Here is a 22,961-nt window from a genome sequence, read left to right as displayed (position 1 = left end):
CCATACTTCTACCATCAACAAATGCCATGATGTTCATGTAATCATGAAAAACATAAAGCGCAAAAACAAAGGAGACTGCTCTCGGGCTATTACCCGCCAACCGCCGTACTGCTGTTACAGGAAAAGTATGTGAAAATGACGCACATGGCGGAAATTGTTTTTCTGTGTATTGAAAAACCTCCGTGTGTAGGTTAAAACACAACTGTGATACAAAGTGGAATTAAAATATATTCTACAGCCTGTAACAATTAAAAAAAAAGTATTTTTTAATTTATTGATTTTTTATCTTATTTTGTTAAAAAAAAAAAGACATTAGAAAAGATTGTAATTTTTTTTTTACTGTTTTTTGGGGAATACGTGATGTGGCCTCCAGGAGCCCAGATGTAACTTGCGTTTGAGACCCCTGATGGGCTCCAGCAACCCCCGCAACCTCAAAAGAGACAAGCGGTAGAAAATGGATGGATGGATGGATGGATGGATGGATGGATGGATGGATTTACATGAAGTTGCCCTAGAATCTTTCTCTAAGAACATTAAAATACATAACAGTAACCAGGAGCATGGCAGTTGGGAATTGTAGGATATACCATCGAAGAACTACATTTGGACAATCTGCCTTTTCTATTATGTGTAGGATATATATTGAATACATAACTAAAATAAATCAAATTCATATGTTCACAACAAAGATCACAAAAGGGAAACACATTAACTTAGCCAAGTTTTTTTTTTTTTTTAATGTCTAACCTTACCTTGTTTTTTCTGGTTTTTCTTTGTTTTATTTTAGTACATTGATTAAATGTAGATGTGTTAAAGTATGTTATTTAAAAAATGGAAATTAGCATTAGCTATGAACTCTCTGCACAGCACGTTAGTTACTTGTTTTGAAACTATGTCCAACTCTATCATCCCTATCCTCATAAAAATCTATTATAGAATGCCACGGGGTAAGAAAAAACAAGCTGCTGATGATCCGAGTGTTTGAACTCAAGAGCAGTTTATTCAGCAATAATTTCATGCCATCGCTTGTAACGCAGACTGAGTTGCCAGGAATATCAAAATGCATAGGTGCCAGCGCCCCCCGCGACCCCGAAAGGGAATAAGCGGTAGAAAATGGATGGATGGATGATGATAATAATGACTTTAAATTGACGTGCAAATAGGTATTTGTTCAACAACAACCTTATTATCTTGGCTGTAGTCTGCAATTATATAAAACTATTCTCCAGCAGAAAATGTTGAAAAAAAAAAAAATACCTGGGAGACCATGGTCTCGTCCTCTCTGCAAGTTCAGTGAAGCCAGGTCCATGGGCTGTAGAATATTTAGAACAACCAGCCTCTCTGTCAGCTCCTCTTGCACCAGACTGTTGGCTGCATTTGCTACTGCTTCTGTTCCAATTGTGCCTCTCAGGATTGGTTCAATTCCACCTAGGTAGAAAACAAAAATTAATATTTAGTTCCAGTGCCGGCCCAAGCCTCCATGGGGCCCTAAGCAAAATTTGATTTTGGGCCCTCTATTTCTGCCAATAATATTGATTGTTGATCATTTACACACCTACTATAAACTCATTGCGGCTCTGGCAGTGTTGTTTACTTTATCCTGTTGTCAGCCTTGCATGTCTTTACAAATGACATGTAATTTATAAAGATATGGGGGTGGCCCAGTTAAGAACATAAATAATATCAATGAATGAACGAATGATGTCCAGAGTACCACATATGGTTCCTAATCTTTAAATGTACAAAACATTCAGCTACAAGAGTGGCCTGGGGTTGAACAGTCCAAGTGATAAAGCTTTGTATTTACAGTAAAAGTTTCATCTTGTCTCATCAGTCTTGTACATATTAGTCTTTAATTACTAGTTTATATTTTTAGTTCATTGTTCATATTTAATGTTTACTTTGTACAAAGAGAGCTCAGTCTACTGAAGTTAAATTCCATGTTTTTTAAACATAACTGGACAATAAAGCTGATTCTGATTCACTTTATTATTTTTGGTAACAAAAACCTGAAACAGCAATTTGCAAAAATAATTCTTAGTGCAAAAAAAAAACAATAAAGTGCAACAATAAAATCACTTAAACATATATAAAAAAGGACAAATTCAATTGTACAAAAAACAACATAATTAAATTAAATATCAATGAAATACTTAAATAATATTAAAGAACAGAGCTACCAGAAACAAAGTAACATAACGGTTTATAAACAAATATAAAGTTACTACATATTAAATGTAATATGTAAATGTACATAACGATGTGCAAAAATTTGGGGGGAAAAAATCAAAATAAACTACCTTAATTCACACATTTGACCATCACATCACAGTTTTGTTCCTCTGTTCTTCACTACCCACACCACTCCACCCACTCCTTAAAACCTGTGCTTCCTGGCTTTTCTGGAGGCAAAGTCATTTATGACATCAATGTAAGATATCTGATGGCCGACTTTGTTATTAATACTAATCACTGCCAATCCACTCGGTCTTTCTTGAGCCATGGAAGATCTCAAGTAGTTTTTTATTAATTTGAGCTTGGAAAAGTTCCGCTCTGCAGATGCAACAGTCACAGGAAGAGTGCAGGCTATCCTCAGAGCTACCCAAAGATTTGGGTACAACTCACAGATCTCATTTGGAGAGAGGTAAGCGAACAATTCAAAGGGGGTCATCTGTGCTTTAGGGAGTTCTGGAAGGTTCTCCATATCTGTGGCCAGTGCCCTCCCATCAATATCAAACTGTTCTCCAAAGGTGAGTTTGTTTCTGAGAACTTTACACTGGTCCATCCTTGCCTGTGCATCAAGTTGGCTAGAGTTGAAAAGCACTCCAAAAATGCTTCTAACCTCCCCTACGGACTGAAAGCGGTCCTCCAAAGACTGGATGGTACAGTCTACCACAACAATAAAAAAATGTTACTTCCAGCCTCTTCATGGCATCAGATTGTGGCTCATAAGTCATCTCATAGGCAAAGTGCTATTTTGTGGTTTGCAACCTCTTCTGTTTCAGCACTACCTCAGTGTTCATTTGTTCACATGTCTCTTTTGCTGAGATCGGTGCATCTTTAAAACCAGTTGCTCTGTAACTGATTACATTTTCTTAGTTTTTCTGAATGAGGCCCACTGCAACATCCAACTTCAGCTGACTGAAGTAGTTTGCTTGTGATGTTAATCTGGGAGAGAATGTTATACCAAACCACACAGCAAATGTGAAATCTGAATGACCCAATTTCTTCAGCAAGCGAGTGGGTCTCAACTTTTAGTGTAGGGTCAGTAGTTTTTTCCCTGCTTCTAACAAAGCCTCTCTTACCTTGTCTGCTTGGTAGCGTAATGGTTCAATACTTTTAACCCAGCTTTCCCATCGCGTCTCACTCCAAGACTTGAGTGTGATCTTCACATGCTTCTTCAAGATTGATAAACTTTGAGGCGAAGCTGAGAAGAGTTTATATAATTTTTCCACGTGTCCAAAAAAGCAAGTGGCATCCAGGGACCCTTTAGCAGCATTGGAAACCACAAGATTTAAGCTATGGGCTGCACAAGGCACATAAAAAGCACGTAGATTTTTTTTTTTAAGTCTTTTCTGTACACCTTTATTTGCAGCTTTCATGTTTGCGCCATTGTCATATGATTGTCCCCTACAGTCCTCAAAGATGATGTTCAACTCTTTAAGCCTCTGAAGAATTAGTTCAGACAAGCCTTGACCAGTAAATTCAGGAGCTAGAAAAAACCCCAAGTGCTCCTTTACCTCAGGTGTTTTGTCAATATTTAAAGTGCGCACAACAACAGACATCTGTTCTTGATGACTTACATCTGGGGTGCAATCCAGTATTACAGCATAGTATTTTGACTGTTTGATTTCAGACACCATTGTCTCCACTATATTATCACTTATACAGGTTGACCTAAAATTGTGTTTTTGTACAATAATATATCTTTGATCATGTTTAAATCATCAGTCAGACACGTACATGCAAAAAATAAGAAATACGATTTTTGGTTGATTGCTTTTGGGGGCCCCCTGGTGGCCTTGGGGCCCTAAACAAGCGCTTAGTTCGCTTATGCCTTATGCTCTGTTTAGTTCTCTACCCAAAGGTTGTCACACAGATATCTTCAAAAAAATGCAAAACAATAAATAGCAAGGTGTGTTGTCACAGAAGTATACCTTCAGAAGATGACTTTATGTCACTATAGCTGAATCAAAGAATACAGCAATGGATCAGAAGATTGTGCAGTAACCGAAGGGTTGATTAATCGAAACCCACTTCCTCCCTCAATTCAATTTGAGTTGTTACCCACAATAAACGGCTTGACACATGTGATTGGACGAATAAATGGAGAGACTGGGGAGAATTAGCAGCCATGTTTTGGACAATATACTCCAGCACAGCTATCGCTTACTACCATCAGTCTGTGAATGAAATGAATGAATAAATGTATGTAAAATCTATGTCACAGTTGTGCATGGTTTAATTTGGTGTGACACTAGGTTGCAGAGACAGTAGGCAGAGAAGAGATCAGAAGGTCATTTAGTTAATTACCAAGTAGAAGAAAATAATACAGGTCGTGAAAACGGCAATGTGAGGCATGAACGAGTGTCGAGAGGGAGGCAACACTGGTAGAAAACAGTGCCGATTGGCATTCAAAGGTAAGTGATCCTTTTAATTGCCAAATAGGAACAGGTGATGAAAATAGCACTCACATCCCTGCACAACTTGGCTGCAACCAGCAGAGGTGCTGTTAATTTGCTTACCAGTTGGATGACCAACATCAGTCAGGTAAAGACTTAATTCACATCATCCAAAATAATTATGAGAGACAATAACGCACGTCTATTTTTTTACTATTATAAAGATTTTTAAAAAAAAACGCTTGCCAGATGTGGTCCATTAGAGTTCCCTATGTTGCCTTTAAAGTCCTCATACATAACTTCAAAATCCCTCTATCTGTAAGTATATAATGTATGAAATGTAGTAACAGACACGTTAATACAAACCCCGTTTCCATAATGAGTTGGGAAATTGTGTTAGATGTAAATATAAACGGAATACACCCGCGACCCCAAAGGGAATAAGCGGTAGAAAATGGATGGATGGATAAACGGAATACAATGATTTGCAAATCCTTTTCAACTCATATTTTAATTTCCCCTCAGGGATTAATAAAGTATGTCTGATTCTGATTCTGATTCTGATATTGAATTGAATGCACTACAAAGACAATATATTTGACCCCAAAAGGGAATAAGCGGTAGGAAATGGATGGATGGATATTCAAACTCATACATTTTATTTTTATTTTTGCAAATAATAGTTAACTTCGAATTTCATGGCTGCAACACGTGCCAAAGTAGTTGGGAAAGGGCATGTTCACCACTGTGTTACATCGCCTTTTCTTTTAACAGCACTCATAAACGTTTGGGAACTGAGGAAACTAATTGTTGAAGCTTTGGAAGTGGAATTATTTCCCATTCTTGTTTTATGTAGAGCTTCAGTCGTACAACAGTCCGGGGTCTCCGCTGTCAGATTTTACGCTTCATAATGCGCCATACATTTTCGATGGGAGACAGGTCTGGACTGCAGGCGGGCCAGGAAAGTACCCACACTCTTTTTTTACGAAGCCACACTGTTGTACCACATGCTGAATGTGGCTTGGAATTGTCTTGCTGAAATAAGCAGGGGAATCCATGAAAAAGAGGGCGCTTCGATGGCAACATATGTTTTTCCAAAACCTGTATCTACCTTTCAGCATTAATGGTGCCTTCACAGATGTGAAAGTTACCCATGCCTTGGACACTGATGCACCCCTATACCATCACAGATGCTGGCTTTTGAACTTTGCGTCGATAACAGTCTGGATGGTTCGGATAGGTTGATTGGCAACACTAAATTGGCCCCAGTGTGTGAATGTGAGTGTGAATGTTGTCTGTCTATCTGTGTTGGCCCTGCTATGAGGTGGCAACTTGTCTGTTGTGTACTTCACCTTCCGAACCGATTGTAGCTGAGATAGGCACCAGCGCCCCCCGCGAACCCAAAGGGAATAAGTGGTAGAACATGAATGGATGGATGGATGGTTCGCTTCCCCTTTGGTCCGGATGACACATTGTCGAATATTTCCAAAAAACAATTTGAAATGTGGATTCGTCAGACCACAGAACACTTTTCCACTTTGCATCAGTCCATCTTAGATGATTTCGGGCCCAGAGCAGCCAGCAGCGTTTCTGGATGTTGTTGATAAATGGCGTTCGCTTTGCATAGTAGAGCTTTCTTTAATTTTCACTTACAGATGTAGCGACAAACTGTATTTAGTGACAGTGGTTTTCTGAAGTGTTCCTGGGCCCATGTGGTGAAATCCTTTAGAGACTGATATTGGTTTTTGATACAGTGAGGGATCGAAGGTCACAGTCATTCAATGTTGGTTTCCGGCCATGCCGCTTACGTGGAGTGATTTCTCCAGATTCTCTGAACCTTTTGATGATATTATGGACCATAGATGGTAAAATCCCTAAATTTCTTGCAATTGCACTTTGAAAAACGTTGTTCTTAAACTGTTTGACTATTTGCTCACACAGTTGTGGACAAAGGGGTGTACCTCGCCCCATCCTTTCTTGGGAAGCTGTTTTATACCCAATCATGGCACCCACCTGTTCACAATTAGCCTAAACACCTGTGGAATATTCCAAATAAGTGTTTGATGAGCATTCCTCAACTTTATCAGTATGTATTGCCACCTTTCCCAACCTCTGTCACGTGTAGCTGGCATCAAATTCTAAAGTTAATGATTATTTGAAAAAAAATATATATTTATCTGTTTGAACATCAAATATGTTGTCTTTGTAGCATTTTCAACTGAATATGGGTTGAAAATGATTTGCAAATCATTGTATTCTGTTTATATTTTCATCTTTCATTTACATCAGACAAAGACCAGAGCTGTTGTGGGGACAATAGAGAGGGCCAATGAGACGAATAACTTCTTCAACCGGTTTAACCAGCCTGTGTCCTCTCCATCCCCCAATCCCCTTCACAGCCACCCCCTCTTCTGCTGCCCTCAACGAACCTCCCCCCCAGCCATGGCAGCACCCCCCTCCACTCCCTCTACGCAGACATTAGTCATCTCTGCGGACCAGGTCAGAGGTCAACTGAGGAAGCTACAGCCAAGGAAAGCAGCAGGCCCAGACAAGCTGTGCCCCCGACTCTTGAAGACCTGTGCTGCAGAACTGGGTGAACCACTTCAAAGGATCTTCAACCTCAGCCTGCAGCTGGGAAGAGTGACCACCCTCTGGAAGACGTCATGCATCGTTCCAGTTCCCAAAAAGAACCGCCCCAGTGAGCTGAACGACTACAGACCAGTGGCGCTCACCTGTCATCTAATGAAGACATTGGAGCGGCTCTTTCTCAGCCTCCTCAGACCACAGGTGCAACATACCCAAGACAGCCTGCAGTTTGCGTACCAGGCAGGTGTTGGTGTGGAGGATGCTATCCTTTACCTGCTGCATCGAGCCCACTCACACCTGGATAAGGGAAATGGCACTGTGAGGATCCTGTTCCTGGACTTCTCAAGTGCCTTTAATACCATCCAGCCCCGCCTCCTTCAGGACAAGCTCTACAAAATGCGAGTGGACCCCTGCCTGGTTGCCTGGATTTCGAACTACCTCACCGACAGGCCACAGTACGTCAGACTGAAGGACATCACGTCTGACACTGTGATCAGCAGCACCGGAGCACCGCAGGGAACGGTGCTGGCCCCTCTTCTCTTCACCCTGTACACCGATGACTTCTGCTACAACTCAGAGATGTGTCATATCCAGAAGTACGCGGATGACACAGCCATCGTCGGGTGCATCAGGGACGGCAGAGAGGAGGAGTTTCGGAATCTGGTGAGGGACTTTGTTGTCTGGTGCCACACGAACCTCTTGCAGCTCAATCCATCAAAGACCAAGGAGCTGGTCATTGACTTTGGGAGGTCGAGTCCACGGTCACAACCTATTGTGATCGAGGGAGTTGAGGTACAGACCGTGGACTCATTCAAGTACCTCAGGGTTTGGGTGGACAATAAGCTGGACTGGACTGTTAACACGGACCACCAGTACAAGAAAGGACAGAGCAGGCTGTACTTCCTCAGGAGACTGCACTCCTTCAACATCTGCAAAAAACTCCTGTGGATGTACTACCAGTCTGTGGTTGTCAGTGTTCTGTTCTACATGGTAGTGTGCTGGGGGGGCAGTACATCTAAGAAGGACAGCTCCAGACTTGAGAAACTGATCAGGCGGGCCGGTTCTACAATCGGAATGAAACTGGACACACTGGTGACGGTGGCAGAGAAGAGGACTGTTGACAAACTAGTGAGCATCCTGGATGATTCCAGTCACCCTCTGCATAGCGTTATCAGTAGCCAGAGGAGCCTGTTCAGTTCTGGACTGCTTCATCCCAAGTGCAGGACTAATAGACTCAAAAACTCCTTTGTCCCACACGCCATTAGACTGTACAACTCCACGCTGGGGCGGGTGCGGGGGGTACTAGGATGACAGGGGATGCAAAACAATAACAGTGCAATACGTTTTCATAACATGGTCACTACTATCTACTTTTTCTTGTTATATTCTTATTTTACTGTTATATTTTTATTCCCATTGTTGCTTTTTAGTTTTTATTCTTATTGTAATATTTCTCTATTTTGTTTCCATTTAAACCCCCATTATTTACTTTTTACTTTTATTTAAATTGATCTGAACTATGTACACTGCTGCTGGAATTTTAATTTTCCTGAAGGAACTCTCCTGAAGGAATCAATAAAGTACTATCTAGCTATCTATCTATCTATCCATCCATCCATCTATCTATCTATCTATCTATCTATCTATCTATCTATCTAACACAATTTCCAAATGCATATGGAAACGGGATTTGTACATTATGTACAAATTATGTACAAATTATGTACATATGTACAATATTTATTGTATTTTTGGTCATTTTAAGCATTAACGGAACTTATTTCTTAGGCGCACAAAATTAATTGCCCATAGCAATGCACTTCCTACTTCCATCAACAAACGCGTGTTTTTTTAATCATGGCAGACTTGGTAGTAGTCAAAAATTATTATTTTTGGACGAATGACGATTCACATCTTACCTTTTTGAACCTGAATATACGCAGGATATAAGCTAAGAAACTAAGCGAGCATGAAGAGAGGGTGAAACATTGGAGCATACAAAAGTCGAGAGTGTCAGGATTGGCATGCCTTGACTATGTACTGTATATGTTGAATTTGGAGCCAAGCTATGCCAACAGCAATGAAGTGCTTCTGCTCCACTGAGTGGTACACAATGATATTATTGTTGAAAATGCCTTGTGTATCTAGCGAGGAAAACATTGCTCAAAGAAACTACATCACAACAAAAGACAAACTGTTTCTTCTGACAAACCCTGCAGTGGTAGAAACTGTTTCACCTACACAAAATCATTCGGAAACATCCCCAGCCAGCTTGGCCAAACGGCCAACTGTCAATTGAGTAACTATCATATTGTTAATGATACATGCAGCACAGTATGTTTGATAGTACCACTACATACATTGTCGAGCTAGCTGTGTACAAACAAAACATGAAACGTGGGCTAATACTTTGAAGATACTGTAAAATGATTGTTCATGTTTTTCAGTACAGATTGGTGTCCTATCTTTTTGTCTGTCGGGGCGGCAATCCTAAAACCCCTTGGTGGACACCAGCGGTGAGGGATGCCGTCAAGCTGAAGAAGGAGTCCTATCGGGTCCTTTTGGCTCATAGGACTCCGGAGGCAGTGGACAGGTACCGACAGGCCAAGCGGTGTGCGGCTTCAGCAGTCGCTGAGGCAAAAACTCAGACATGGGAGGAGTTCGGGGAAGCCATGGAAAACGACTTCCGGACGGCTTCGAAGCGATTCTGGACCACCATCCGCCGCCTCAGGAAGGGGAAGCAGTGCACTATCAACACCGTGTATGGTGCGGATGGTGTTCTGCTGACCTCAACTGCGGATGTTGTGGATAGGTGGAGGGAATACTTCGAAGACCTCCTCAATCCCACCAACACGTCTTCCTATGAGGAATCAGTGCCTGGGGAATCTGTGGTGGACTCTCCTATTTCTGGGGCTGAGGTCGCTGAGGTAGTTAAAAAGCTCCTCGGTGGCAAGGCCCCGGGGGTGGACGAGATCCGCCCGGAGTTCCTTAAGGCTCTGGATGCTGTGGGGCTGTCTTGGTTGACAAGACTCTGCAGCATCGCGTGGACATCGGGGCGGTACCTCTGGATTGGCAGACCGGTGTGGTGGTTCCTCTCTTTAAGAAGGGGGACCGGAGGGTGTGTTCCAACTATTGTGGGATCACACTCCTCAGCCTTCCCGGTAAGGTTTATTCAGGTGTACTGGAGACGAGGCTACACCGGATAGTCGAACCTCGGATTCAGGAGGAACAGTGTGGTTTTCGTCCTGGTCGTGGAACTGTGGACCAGCTCTATACTCTCGGCAGGTTTCTTGAGGGTGCATGGGAGTTTGCCCAACCAGTCTACATGTGCTTTGTGGACTTGGAGAAGGCATTCGACCGTGTCCCTCGGGAAGTCCTGTGGGGAGTGCTCAGAGAGTATGGAGTATCGGACTGTGTTATTGTGGCGGTCCGCTCCCTGTACGATCAGTGCCAGAGCTTGGTCGAAGTAAGTCGAACACATTTCCAGTGAGGGTTGGACTCCGCCAAGGCTGTGCTTTGTCACCAATTCTGTTCATAACTTTTATGGACAGAATTTCTAGGCGTAGTCAAAGCGTTGAGGGGTTCCGGTTTGGTGACCGCAGGATTAGGTCTCTGCTTTTTGCAGATGATGTGGTCCTGGTGGCTTCATCTGACCGGGATCTTCAGCTCTCACTGGATCGGTTTGCAGCCGAGTGTGAAGCGACCGGAATGAGAATCAGCACCTCCAAGTCCGAGTCCATGGTTCCCGCCCGGAAAAGGGTGGAGTGCCCCAAGTGGAGGAGTTCAAGTACCTAGGAGTCTTGTTCACGAGTGGGGAAAGAGTGGATCGTGGGATCGACAGGCGGATTGGTGCGGCGTCTTCAGTAATGCGGACGTTGTACCAATCCCTTGTGGTGAAGAAGGAGCTGAGCCGGAAGGCAAAGCTCTCAATTTACCGGTCGATCTACGTTCCCATCCTCACCTATGGTCATGAGCTTTGGGTCACGACCGAAAGAATAAGATCACGGGTACAAGCGGCCGAAATGAGTTTCCTCCGCCGTGTGGCGGGGCTCTCCCTTAGAGATAGGGTGAGAAGCTCTGCCATCCGGGAGGAGCTCAAAGTAAAGCCGCTGCTCCTCCACATCGAGAGGAGCCAGATGAGGTGGTTCGGGCATCTGGTCAGGATGCCACCCGAACGCCTCCCTAGGGAGGGGTTTAGGGCACGTCCAACCGATAGGAGGCCACGGGGAAGACCCAGGACACGTTGGTAATGTTATGTCTCTCGGCTGGCCTGGGAACGCCTAGGGATCCCCCGGGAAGAGCTAGACGAAGTGGCTGGGGAAAGGGAAGTCTGGGTTTCCCTGCTTAGGCTGTTGCCCCCGCGACCCGACCTCGGATAAGCGGAAGAAGATGGATGGATGGATATTTTTGTGTTGTGCAATATAAAATCAAAAGCCATTCAGCTATTGGGGCAGAAGCTAGCTTATAGCTAATGCCATAGCATGCCATCACAACTACGCTAGTTATTCAGTGTTCGCGCCTAAAATAACAATGTCGCTACAGCATGGTAAATACTGTAGGTATTTTTTGGGATGCGTCTTTGATTTAGAGACAGAATAGAATGTTCCCTGTAGCAGCATTGCTAGCCACTTAGAACGAGACGATTATAACAAATTACAACGTAAAAAAAAAAAAAAGTGACTTCTTGTCTCTTATAAGGATTGTGAATGATGGGCACAATTCCAAACAAAAATGTAGTTCCCCTTTAACAAAACAGTCCTCACCTTCATTTAGTATTCTCCATGGACTGAAGAAAGTACTGTGCAGCACCAAGTTTGGAAAGTGGTCATGTTCCTGGTACCGCTCATTGAGTCTTCTAATGACAGAGGGGATGGTCCCATGGCCAAATCGGAATGCAGCAGTAGCAAAAACATTTGAGGCAGATGCGTCCACATTTGGGTCATATCCTTTGTAGGGTCCAATGTGGTTCTGAAAAAACTCTCCGCCAATTACTTTTGGAAGATAATCTCTCATAGTTATGATCTAAGAAAAACAAGCAGAAAACACTGTAATTTTATCACAAAAAACAAATGAAAATCCTTTATTACTGGCAACATATTTGCAGTGATGGGAAAATTACTTTATGTAAGTAATAATCAATCAATTGAAGTATAACGGAAACACTCTTTATCAAATTTAATCAATTGAAGGAAAGAAGGAATTCATTGTGTTGTGGTACTTTTTTTTGTTTTTTAACTTTCAATAATGATTTACAACAGGGGTCTCAAACATGCGGCCCGCGAGACATTATTTTGCGGCCCACACTTTGATATGACAATTCAATATAGGTGTAGCCCGCGAGTTATAATGAATGGAGCTTGACAGCGTCATACTAGCCAACGTTCCTAGTTTTCCCGGGAGTCTCCTTAATTTAAGGTTATCCATTAGAAATCCCTGCGGATTTTTACCCAATCAACAATTCCCAGGGGGTGCCATAATGGCACTACTTTTAGCGTGCAAGCCCATTTATATGTTGCATCTGGCTGTGCAGTACACACATGTGATGTTGCAAGACATATTTGATCAACAGCTACACAGGTCACACTGAGGGTCCCCGTAAAAAAAAATTAAACACTGTTACAAATGTGTGCCAGACTGTGAACCCACACCAAACAAGAATGACAAACACATTTCAGGAAAACATCCGCACCATAACACAACATAAACACAACAGAACAAATACCCAGAATCCCATGCAGCCCTAACTCTTCCGGGCGACAATATACACCCCCCCGCTACCACCAATCCCCCACGCCCTCACCCTCACTACTTGCGTCGGTTAAGGTGGTGTATTTGTAGCCCAGGAGAATTAGGGCTGCAAGGTGTTCTGGGTATTTGTTCTCTCGTGTTTAAGTTGTGTTAGGGTGCGGATATTCTCCCAAAATGTGTATGTCATTCTTGTTTGGTGTGGGTTCAAAGTGTGGCGCATATTTGTAACAGTGTTAAAGTTGTTTATACGGCCACCCTCAGTGTGACCTGTATGGCTGTTGAATAAGTATGTCTTGCAGCCACCAACGTTGTTCTGCACAAGTCTCGCACAACATAATATAGAGCTGTCACTTTGGTTGTGTGATGTAAAAGCGTGCGCAATGACGAGTTGTAGAGCAGTAGTCCTCTTGTTGATGGTATGTTAAGGTAAACCAAGGGTAAAGTGAGATTTATCAAACATATTTTAAAATTTAGCAGTCATACATAAACACTTTATAAATATATTTATTTGATAACACTTCAACAAAATATGAATGTAAGTTCATAAACTGTGAAAACAAATGCAACCATGCAATATTCAGTGTTGACAGCTAGATTTTTGGTGGACATGTTCCATAAATATTGATGTTAAAGATTTCTTTTTTTGTGAAAAAATGTTTAGAATTAAGTTTATGAATCCAGATGGATCTCTATTACAATCCCCAAAGAGGGCACTTTAAGGTGATGATTACTTCTATGTGTAGAAATATTTATTTATAATTGAATCACGTGTTTATTTTTCAAGTTTTCTTTTTTTCCAAATAGTTCAAGAAAGACCACTACAAATGAGCAATATTTTGCATGGCTGTACAATTTAAAAAATCAGAAACTGATGACATTCTGCTGTATTTTACTTCTTTATCTCTTTTTTTCAAACCAAAAATGCTTTGCTCTGATTAGGAGGTACTTTAATAAAAAAAATGTTCACAGGGGGTACACCACTGAAAAAAGGTTGAGAACTACTGTTCTAGAGGACGTTAAAGGCAGTGCAGTCACGGCAGCCCTTAATAATGTCGATCGGGTGAAAATTGGGACAAATTCAGGAAAATGGTTGCACCGGTAGATGGTCGGGAGGTGCACTGAAATTCAGGAGTCTCCCGGAAAAATTGTGAGGGTGATTTTTAAAGAAATATTTTCTTGCCGCCTAGCCTCACCCAGTTTCTGCATCCAGTGGCCCCCAGGTAAATTCAGTTTGATACCCCTGATTTACAAGATGTTGCCTTTAGAAAAAGTGTCTGTTGCCACTGGACGTGTGACTTGAGCAAGGAAAACGGTCATTAGCTCAATGGAGGCCTGTGACTGCATAATTCTAATGTACTAACTGCATGACATGTTTTTTTGTTTATCTTACTTAATTAGCTTACCATGAATTGATTAACATGGACCCCGACTTAAACAAGTTGAAAAACTTATTCGGGTGTTACCATTTAGTGGTCAATTGTACGGACTATGTACTGAACTGTGCAATCTACTAATAAAGTTTCAATCAATCAATCAAAAAGCTGTATCACAAACAAATACAGATGTTTTACTAAAATACTCATGCTGATGGCTGAAACTTCCTCTTTCACAGCATTGAGCGTTCGTATTAATTAACTGACTTTTTGTCAATATATGCTCATTACATGCATGAGTATATTAAGTATGCAAGTATGCAATGTTTTTGGTTTTATTATTTGTAATTTTATCATCTATGACATAATCAGCAAATTATGTGAATTTCAATTACCAATTATGTATTCATGTGAACTTTATTTATGTATATATTTACTTATTTGGTTATTTGTGTTACAAATTGAGTACAGGAACTGAACTTTAGTATGTGATTACTGAGAAAAAGAAAATATTTTGGATTAAATAAGCTCTGCTTTTTCCTACTCCATTCCTGACTTGAGATGTGAAATTGTAAATATGTGATGTACTACATTATATTTGTATGCATATTCCAATTAAGTAATACAATAACCAGAACTCCCAGAACTAAATAGAAGCAGAACAAGACAATAATGAGTTTAATAATAATAATAAAACATGCATAAAAATGCACATGCATGCGTGTGTCTGTGTCTGCGTGTTTGTGTGTCTTCTGGCAATGCTTACTTAAAGGCCTACTGAAACCCACTAATACCCACCACGCAGTCCGATAGTTTATATATCAATGATGAAATATTAACATTGCAACACATGCCAATACGGCGTTTTTAGTTTACTAAATTGCAATTTTAAATTTCTCTGAACTTTTTTCTTGAAAACGTCGCGCAATGATGACGTGTACGCGTGACTTCACGGGCTGTTATGAATATGAGCGCTGCGTACATACACAGCTAAAAGTCGTCTGCTTTAACGGCATAATTACACAGTATTTTGGACATCTGTGTTGCTGAATATTTTGCAATTTGTTCAATTAATATTGGAGAAGTCAAAGTAGAAAGACGGAGTTGGGAAGCTTTAGCCTTTAGCCACACAAAAACACAGTGATTCCTTGTTTAAAATTCACGGAGGAGAAACTTTAGCATGGATCACAGCGGACATGGATCCCTACTACATGTCAACCAGCAGGTTTCGGTGAGAAAATTGTCGTTAAAAAGTCGCCTCTTACCGGACATCAACTTATATATTTTTCTACAAAGAGCTAAGGATATATTTTTTTGAGGGCAACTCAGTGAACCTTTACCAAGAGGTTCGTTTAATTAAGAACATCAGCCTTTCTCCCAGAAACCGTTTGAATCCCTTTGTGCTGCTTTTTCTTTTCATTTGGACGGAAACTTATACATTTTACTACAAAGAGTTAAGAATATTTTTTTGGAGGGCAACTCAGATAACCTTTAGCAACAGGTGCATTTAATTAAGAACATCAGTCTTGCTCCTAGAAACTCTATTAAATCACTTTGTGTTGCATTTGCTTTTCATTTGGACTGGTTTATAGTCAAATTAGCTGTAATTTAATGCTAATTGGTTGATAATAAGGACTTCTAAGAAGTTATATGTATAGGTATGATGGACATCAGAGATTTAGGATATTTTAAAAACCTCACATTGATTTTGTTTCACACATTTTAGATGAAGGACAGATGTCCTGGCTCAATAAGTCCTCCAGTCTGTTACAGCAAAACAGTAGACCACATGAACTTAGACATAAACAGCATTACATCTGATATTACTAGAACCGAGGAACCCTGCTCAAGTCAGGAAACAATTGACACCGTAGTTGTTTGTGCTCCCCTCATAAAACATGGAAATAGAGTTTACAACAAAAGACACTATTGCTTGTATTGCAGTAAGCCTTATGCCAAGATGGCAAGGCATCTAGAAAGTGCACACAAAAACACATTGGAAGTAGCCCTAGCTCTTAGCTTTCCAACGAGTTCCAATGAGAGAAGGAAACAGCTTGACTATATTCGTAATAAAGGGGACTCTGATCACAGTGCTGCTATTATAGGTCGGGAAAGGGTGAACTAGTGCCATTCAAACGATCACCTACAGAAGCTAAAGGAAATTATTCAATGCACTGTGCATATTGCCAACGACTGTTTGCCAGAAAGGTACTGTGGAGACACATGCAAAGTTGTCACCTCAAACCTGCATCAGTCACCCGAAAACCAGGAAAGAACCGCGTCCATTCCATGTGCACATATACTGGGCCTATGCCTTCAAGTATATCCAAACAACTGTGGGGAGTAATAAGTGCCATGAGTCCTGATCCAATCACAGAAATAATAAAAGATGTTGGGCAGCATCTGTTGAACAAAAGTGGTATGTCAGCAAAAAATCGAACAATGTGTCAGAATCAAAATGCGGGAATTAGGAATACTGATACATAATGCCAGGAGAGTTGCTACCTTGAAAAAAAATTGAGGATTTTGTGAATCCTAAGAACTACTTGGAGATGGTCTAAGCTGTCAAATGTACTTGTGGCTTTGATAGTCGTACTAACGAATTCCCTGGTTAAAGTTAGCAAACTCTTGAAAGCACAAGGTTTGATAATGAACAATGAAGAGCTGGTAAGGAATGCCATTCAGTTTTAAGAAGTCCACCGTGAGTTCCACAAAGGCCTTGTCAGACCTTACAAAAGTATGTTTGACACAGATCATCCTCTTTAACAGACCAAGAGAAGGAGAAGTAGCAGCCATGCCCTTGTTGGCTTTTGTTTCAAGAGACACAACTGATCTTCATGAAGATCTGGACTGGGCACAGTATTCGCAGTAGTTTTATTGACAATACATGTCTTAATATTCTGTTATTTAGAATTTCTTCTGAAGTTCCATTTGGTTAGCACTCTCGAAGTGCATGTGGCCTATGGTAAGAATGACACTGAATGTCTTTTACATTGAACCACCAGAAGAGGGGGCCTTTCCAACCACCGAGGGGGAAGCAATCCCACCCACCAAGAGACTAAAACAACTTTCAAAAGAAGAGGAAGTATGCTCAGTATCCCACCCACCAAGAGACTAAAACAACTTTCAAAAGAAGAGGAAGTATGCTCAGTAGATCGTGCAGTGAGATATTCTTCCAAAGGTAAACTGTATACATAAACTTTTTTTTTTATAAAGTTTTATCAGTCATTGTTTTCTCACAAATAATGCAAATGCATATGTATGCATCGTTCTCTGTGGGTTAGAGACATTCTAGGAAACAAATATATAACTTAATTTATTAATGCTTTTATTTTTTTTTATTTTCATACACATATTAAAAATGGTCATTTGCAGGTAAAGCTGCCCAGAAAAGAAGACCCTGGACAGAGAAAGAGGTGAATGATGTCGAGAAGCACATGAAGCGATTCCTCCCTTGTGGTATTGTACTAGCAAAGAGTGACTCTTTAAAATGTTTGAGGGCCGAACCGGAAGCTCTCCAAAACCGGCAATGTACAACCGCATTACAGCCTACAAAAGGAGATTGCAGGTAAAATAGTAGATTATGAGATAATCAGCAAGACTGGTTAAGTAGAACAGTATTTTACGTTCTTTATGTTCAATGTTGTTAAAAAAAAAAAGTAAAAATAAAAGTTTAAATCAGTTTGTATTTTATTTCTGTGGTTTAAGGTAAGATAAAATAATCCTGTATTGATCCCACAACAGGGACATTTGGGTTACTTTGTTTATGTGTTTCAAATATTGGTAAAAGAGAAAATAAATTTCCTTTAAAAAATGAAACATATGTAACCCTGGTGTATAGTACTGTGATTCTGTATGGTATCCATTTTTCCAAAGTAGTTAAAACTAATATATTTTTCCTTTGTCCCCACAAGTGATGATCAAAAAGTTGTTCCCCATTTCAAATGATAACCAGTGTGTGTGTGTGTGTGTGTGTGCGTGCGTGCTTTTGTGTGAGCGTGTGTGTGTGTGTGTGTGTGTGTGTGTGTGTGTGTGTGTGTGTGTGTGTGTGTGTGTGTGTGTGTGTGTGTGTGTGTGTGTGTGTGAGAGAGAGAGAGCGAGAGAGAGAGAGAGAGAGAGAGAGAGACAATTGCAATCTCAATGAAGGATATGATTGCATGTTGTTGTTGCAGGGTTTGACATGTCAGTCCCAAAGCTGGTGAAACAAACTGCGATTGAAAGGCATGCAGCTTTTTGTACTGGAAAATTTACTATTCGTCTGTACAAAACAAATGCAATTATATTTATTCTTCTCAGAAGGGTCTGCGTGTGTGTGTGTGTGTGTGTGTGTGTGTGTGTGTGTGTGTGTGTGTGTGTGTGTGTGTGTGTGTGTGTGTGTGTGTGTGTGTGTGTGTGTGTGTGTGTGTGTGTGTGTGTGTGCGTGCGTGCGTGCGTGCGTGCGTGCGTGCGTGCGTGCGTGCGTGCGTGCGTGCGTGCATGAGAGAGACAATTGCAATCTCAATTTAAAGCGAGAAAATGGAGAGTCACATCTTTTGCAGAATCGCATAGTCCTATATGCAATAATACATACCTGGTGCAGAGCCCCAATTATCTTGCGCGTTTCTTGATATATCATCTCTGGGTTCCAGTGACTATTGAGCCTCTTAAGTTTCGCCGCAATTTGATTGTGTTGCCTCAGCCACAGCGTGTGCAAACAAGTCAAAGGTAAGCCCTCGTTGACTCGACTGTCTCCAGCACTGAAACACGCCACTCTTTGTTCACCAACAACATGGAGGCAGTCTGATGACTTAGACTCATGGAAAGGGAGGAATGGTCTTCCTTTGATGTCCCTAAAGTACTTATTAACTTTCAGTTTCCCCTCACGTCTGGAAAGATCTCTGAGAAAGTTGTTGACTTTTGGACTGGAGCCATACACAGAGGAAGCATCAATGAAGGATGTGATTGCATTCATCTGTTGTTGTTGCAGGGCTTGACACATGTCAGTCCCAAAGCTGGTGAAACAAGCTGGCAAAGAGCGATTGAAAGGCATGCAGCTTTTTGGACCTGAGACCCTATCATCCGTCTGAAAAAAAAAAAAATGATAGTCATTTTTCCTCAGAAGGGTTTGAAACACAGTGATGTAGTGTCCAAACTATCTCCTCTCTCACACACACAATACACAATCTTATTTAAAATAAGTGTTTAAATTACATTAATTAGGATGGCAATTGTTATCAATATTTTGTATTCAATTGAATTATTATGAAAAATGTTTATGCTGTTTTTGTGTTGCACAAGGGTGAGTACAGTGGTACCTCAGGTTTTGATAGATAAATAATGATAAATGGGTTGTACTTGTATAGCGCTTTTCTAACTTGAAGGTACTCAAAGCGCTTTGACAATACTTCCACATTTACCAATTCACACACACATTCACACACTGATGGAGGGAGTTGCCATGCAAGGCGCTAACCAGCACCCATCAGGAGCAAGAGTGAAGTGTCTTGCTCAGGACACAACGGACGTGACGAGGTTGATACTAGGTGGGGATTGAACCAGGGACCCTCGGGTCTCAGACAGACCGTACAAAATTTCCCAGTAAGAAATCATGTACTTTAAATCAGATGAAGCTATTTCTGACGCCCAATAATACAAACACAAAACACATTTTATAGAGAATAATTATAGTCAGGGATTTAGAAAACAATGTGAAATACTTTTGGGACAAGCGGGGGTCGCTGGTGCCTATCTCAGCTGCATTCGGACATCACCTCATCGCAGGGCCAGAAATACATATACATGACAAACAAAATGGATACATGAACTTTTACATATTACCTTTATTTAAAACTCTCGTTAGTATTGACGGCAATGAACAGCAATGGTGCCGAAGATAGGAGAGCGATACGCACGCCGCCTGTAGACTTTGCTACATGTTTTTTCTTGATTTCAATAGTGTTTCTCAATTTTTTTTATCAAAGTACAGTGCTGGCATATGCAGTATTCTTTGGCCCCATTGGGAACATTTTGTAGTCATATTTAATTAGAAAAAGCATACATAAAGGTCCACAATATTCCCGACAGCGAGTGGTAGGCCCACGTGGCGGAGAAGATGGTTTGTCTAGGTAACGTCCTCGGGCTGTGACCGGCCGGGTTGGATCTGTTTCCAGTGGGGGTTGGTCCCTGGCATGGCTGCGCTCTGTCACCTATCCGGTTTGTGATTTTCACGGATAGCATTTGGAGCCAGATCATGGGGAGAGAGAATACGTCTCGGGGATGTAAAGGTTGCGTCACTGCTGTTTGCAGATGATGTGGTCCTGTAAGCACCATCGGTTCGTGACCTTCAGCTCTCATTGGCTCGGTTCGCAGCCGAGTGTTTAGCGATTGGAATGACGATCAGCATCTCCAAATCTGAGGCCATGGTTCTCAACAGGAAACCAATGGTTTGTGCAGTCAAGGTAAAGAACGAGACTCTGTCCCAGGTGGAGGAGTTTAAGTATCTCGGGGTTTTGTTCACGAGTCAGGGAAAGATGGAGAAGGAAATCAGCCGTAGAATCTGAGCAGCTGGGGAAGCATTGCAGTCTCTCTGCCGCACTGTTGTGACGAAACTAGAGCTGAAACTAGACACAGCTACTTACATTCCTACTCTCACCTATGGTCATGAAGTGTGGGTCATGACCGAAAGAATAAGATTGCGGACACAAGGGGCCGAAATAAGTTTCCTCCGAAGGTTGGCTGGCATCTCCCTTAGAGATAGGGTGATAAGTTAAGTCACCCAAGAGAGACTCGGAGTAGAGCTGCTGCTCTTTCGCTTGGAAAAAAGCCAGCTTAGGTGGTTCGGTATCTCGTGCGGATGCCTCACGAGCGTCTCCCTAGGGAGGTCCTTGTTGCAGGCCAAGGACTAGATGGGAGGATTACATCTCCTCTCTGGCCTGGGAACGCTTTGGGATCCCCCAGGAGGAAGTTGCTAATGTTGCTCTGGAGAGGTAATTCTCGGAGTCTCTGCTGGAGCTGTGGTCCTCGCGACCCGATTTTGGATAAGCGCTTGAAGATGGATGGATGAATTAATCGCATTTTGTTCATAATTAACTCAGAATTAATGGTGCTTAATCGCACATATATATATATATATATATACATATATATATATACATATATATATATATATATATATTGTTTTTCATCATATATATATATATATATATATATATATATATATATATATATATATATATATATATATATATATATATTGTTTTTCATCATTAATAAGTGTACCCCAGACATACAATTTTCAAGCTTTAACACTATGTCCATCCATCCATTTTCTTCCGCTTATCCGAGGACGGGTTGCGGGGGAAGCAACCTAAGTAGGGAAGTCCAGACTTTCCTCTCCTCAGCCACTTTGTCCAGCTCCTCCCGGGGGATCCCAAGGCGTTCACAGGCCAGCCAGGAGACATAGTCCCTGATGCTTGAACCACCTCAACTGGCTCCTCTCGATGAGGAGGAGCAGCGGCTTCACTTTGAGCTCCCCCCGGATGGCAGAGTTTTTCACCCTATCTCTAAGGGAGATCCCCACAACCCGGCGGAGGGAAACTCATTTTGGCCGCTTTTGTCCATTCGGTCATAACCCTAAGCTCATGACCATAGGTGACGATAGGAACGTAGATAGACCATTAAATTGAGGGTTTTACCTTCCGGCTCAGCTCTTTCCTCACCACAACTGATGGATGAACCGTCCGCATGACTGAAGACACCGCACCGATCCAAATGTCAATCTCACGATTAACTCTCCTCTCACTCGTCAACAAGACTCTGAGGTACTTGAACTCTTTCACTTGGGGCAGGGTCTCCTCCCCAACCCGGAGATGGCACTCCACCTTATTCCGGGTGAGAACCATGGACTCGGACTTGGAGATGCTGATTCTCATCCCAGTCGCTTCACACTCGGCTGCGGACCGATCCAGTGAGAACTGGATCAGTGATTTGATTAAATGTGAATTGATTAACGTGGACCCCGACTTAAACAAGTTGAAAAACTTATTTGGGTGTTACCATTTAGTGGTCAATTGTACGGAATATGTACTGAACTGTGCAATCTACTAATAAAAGTATCAATCAATCAAAGCTGAAGAACCTGGTCAGATTAAGCCATCAGGACCACATCATCTGCAAAAAGAAGAGACCTAATCCTGCAGCCACCAAACCGGATCCCCTCAACGTCTTGACTGCGCCTAAAAATTCTGTCAATAAAAGTTATGAACAGAATTGGTGACAAAGGGCAGCCATGGCGGAGTCCAACCCTCAATGGAAACGTGTCTGACTTACTGCTGGCAATGCGGACCAAGCTCTGACACTGATCGTACAGGGAGCGGACCGCCACAATCAGACAGTCCGACACCCCATACTCTCTAAGCACTCTCCACAGGACTTCCCAAGGGACACGGTTGAATGCCTTCTCCAAGTCCACAAAGCACATGTAGACTGGTTGGGCAAGCTCCCATACACATTTAAGGACCCTGCCAAGAGTATAGAGCTGGTCCACAGTTCCACGACCAGGACGAAAACCACACTGTCCCTCCTAAAATCCGAGGTTCGACTATCCGGCATAGCCTCCTCCCCAGTACACCTGAATAGGAAGGCTGAGGAGTGT

The 22,961-nt window shown here is 41.8% G+C and overlaps 1 protein-coding gene across 1 annotated transcript in view; it reads right to left on the bottom strand.

Moving 5' to 3' along the window:
- The window catches only part of tpo (thyroid peroxidase), a 91,627-nt gene that overhangs the window by 17,868 nt on the left and 50,798 nt on the right, over positions 1-22,961 (bottom strand). The window contains exons 7-9 of the mRNA XM_061895058.1: positions 18,900-19,391; positions 11,972-12,230; positions 1,258-1,428 (exon numbers count right to left, since the gene is read on the bottom strand). Of these exons, the coding sequence (XP_061751042.1) occupies positions 1,258-1,428; positions 11,972-12,230; positions 18,900-19,391 (922 nt within the window). The remainder of the gene's footprint in view (positions 1-1,257; positions 1,429-11,971; positions 12,231-18,899; positions 19,392-22,961) is intronic.

Source organism: Nerophis ophidion, linkage group LG03 (genome assembly GCF_033978795.1).
Source record: "Nerophis ophidion isolate RoL-2023_Sa linkage group LG03, RoL_Noph_v1.0, whole genome shotgun sequence".
Classification (NCBI taxonomy): Eukaryota; Metazoa; Chordata; class Actinopteri; order Syngnathiformes; family Syngnathidae; genus Nerophis; species Nerophis ophidion.
This window is presented reverse-complemented; position numbering and strand designations above follow the sequence as displayed.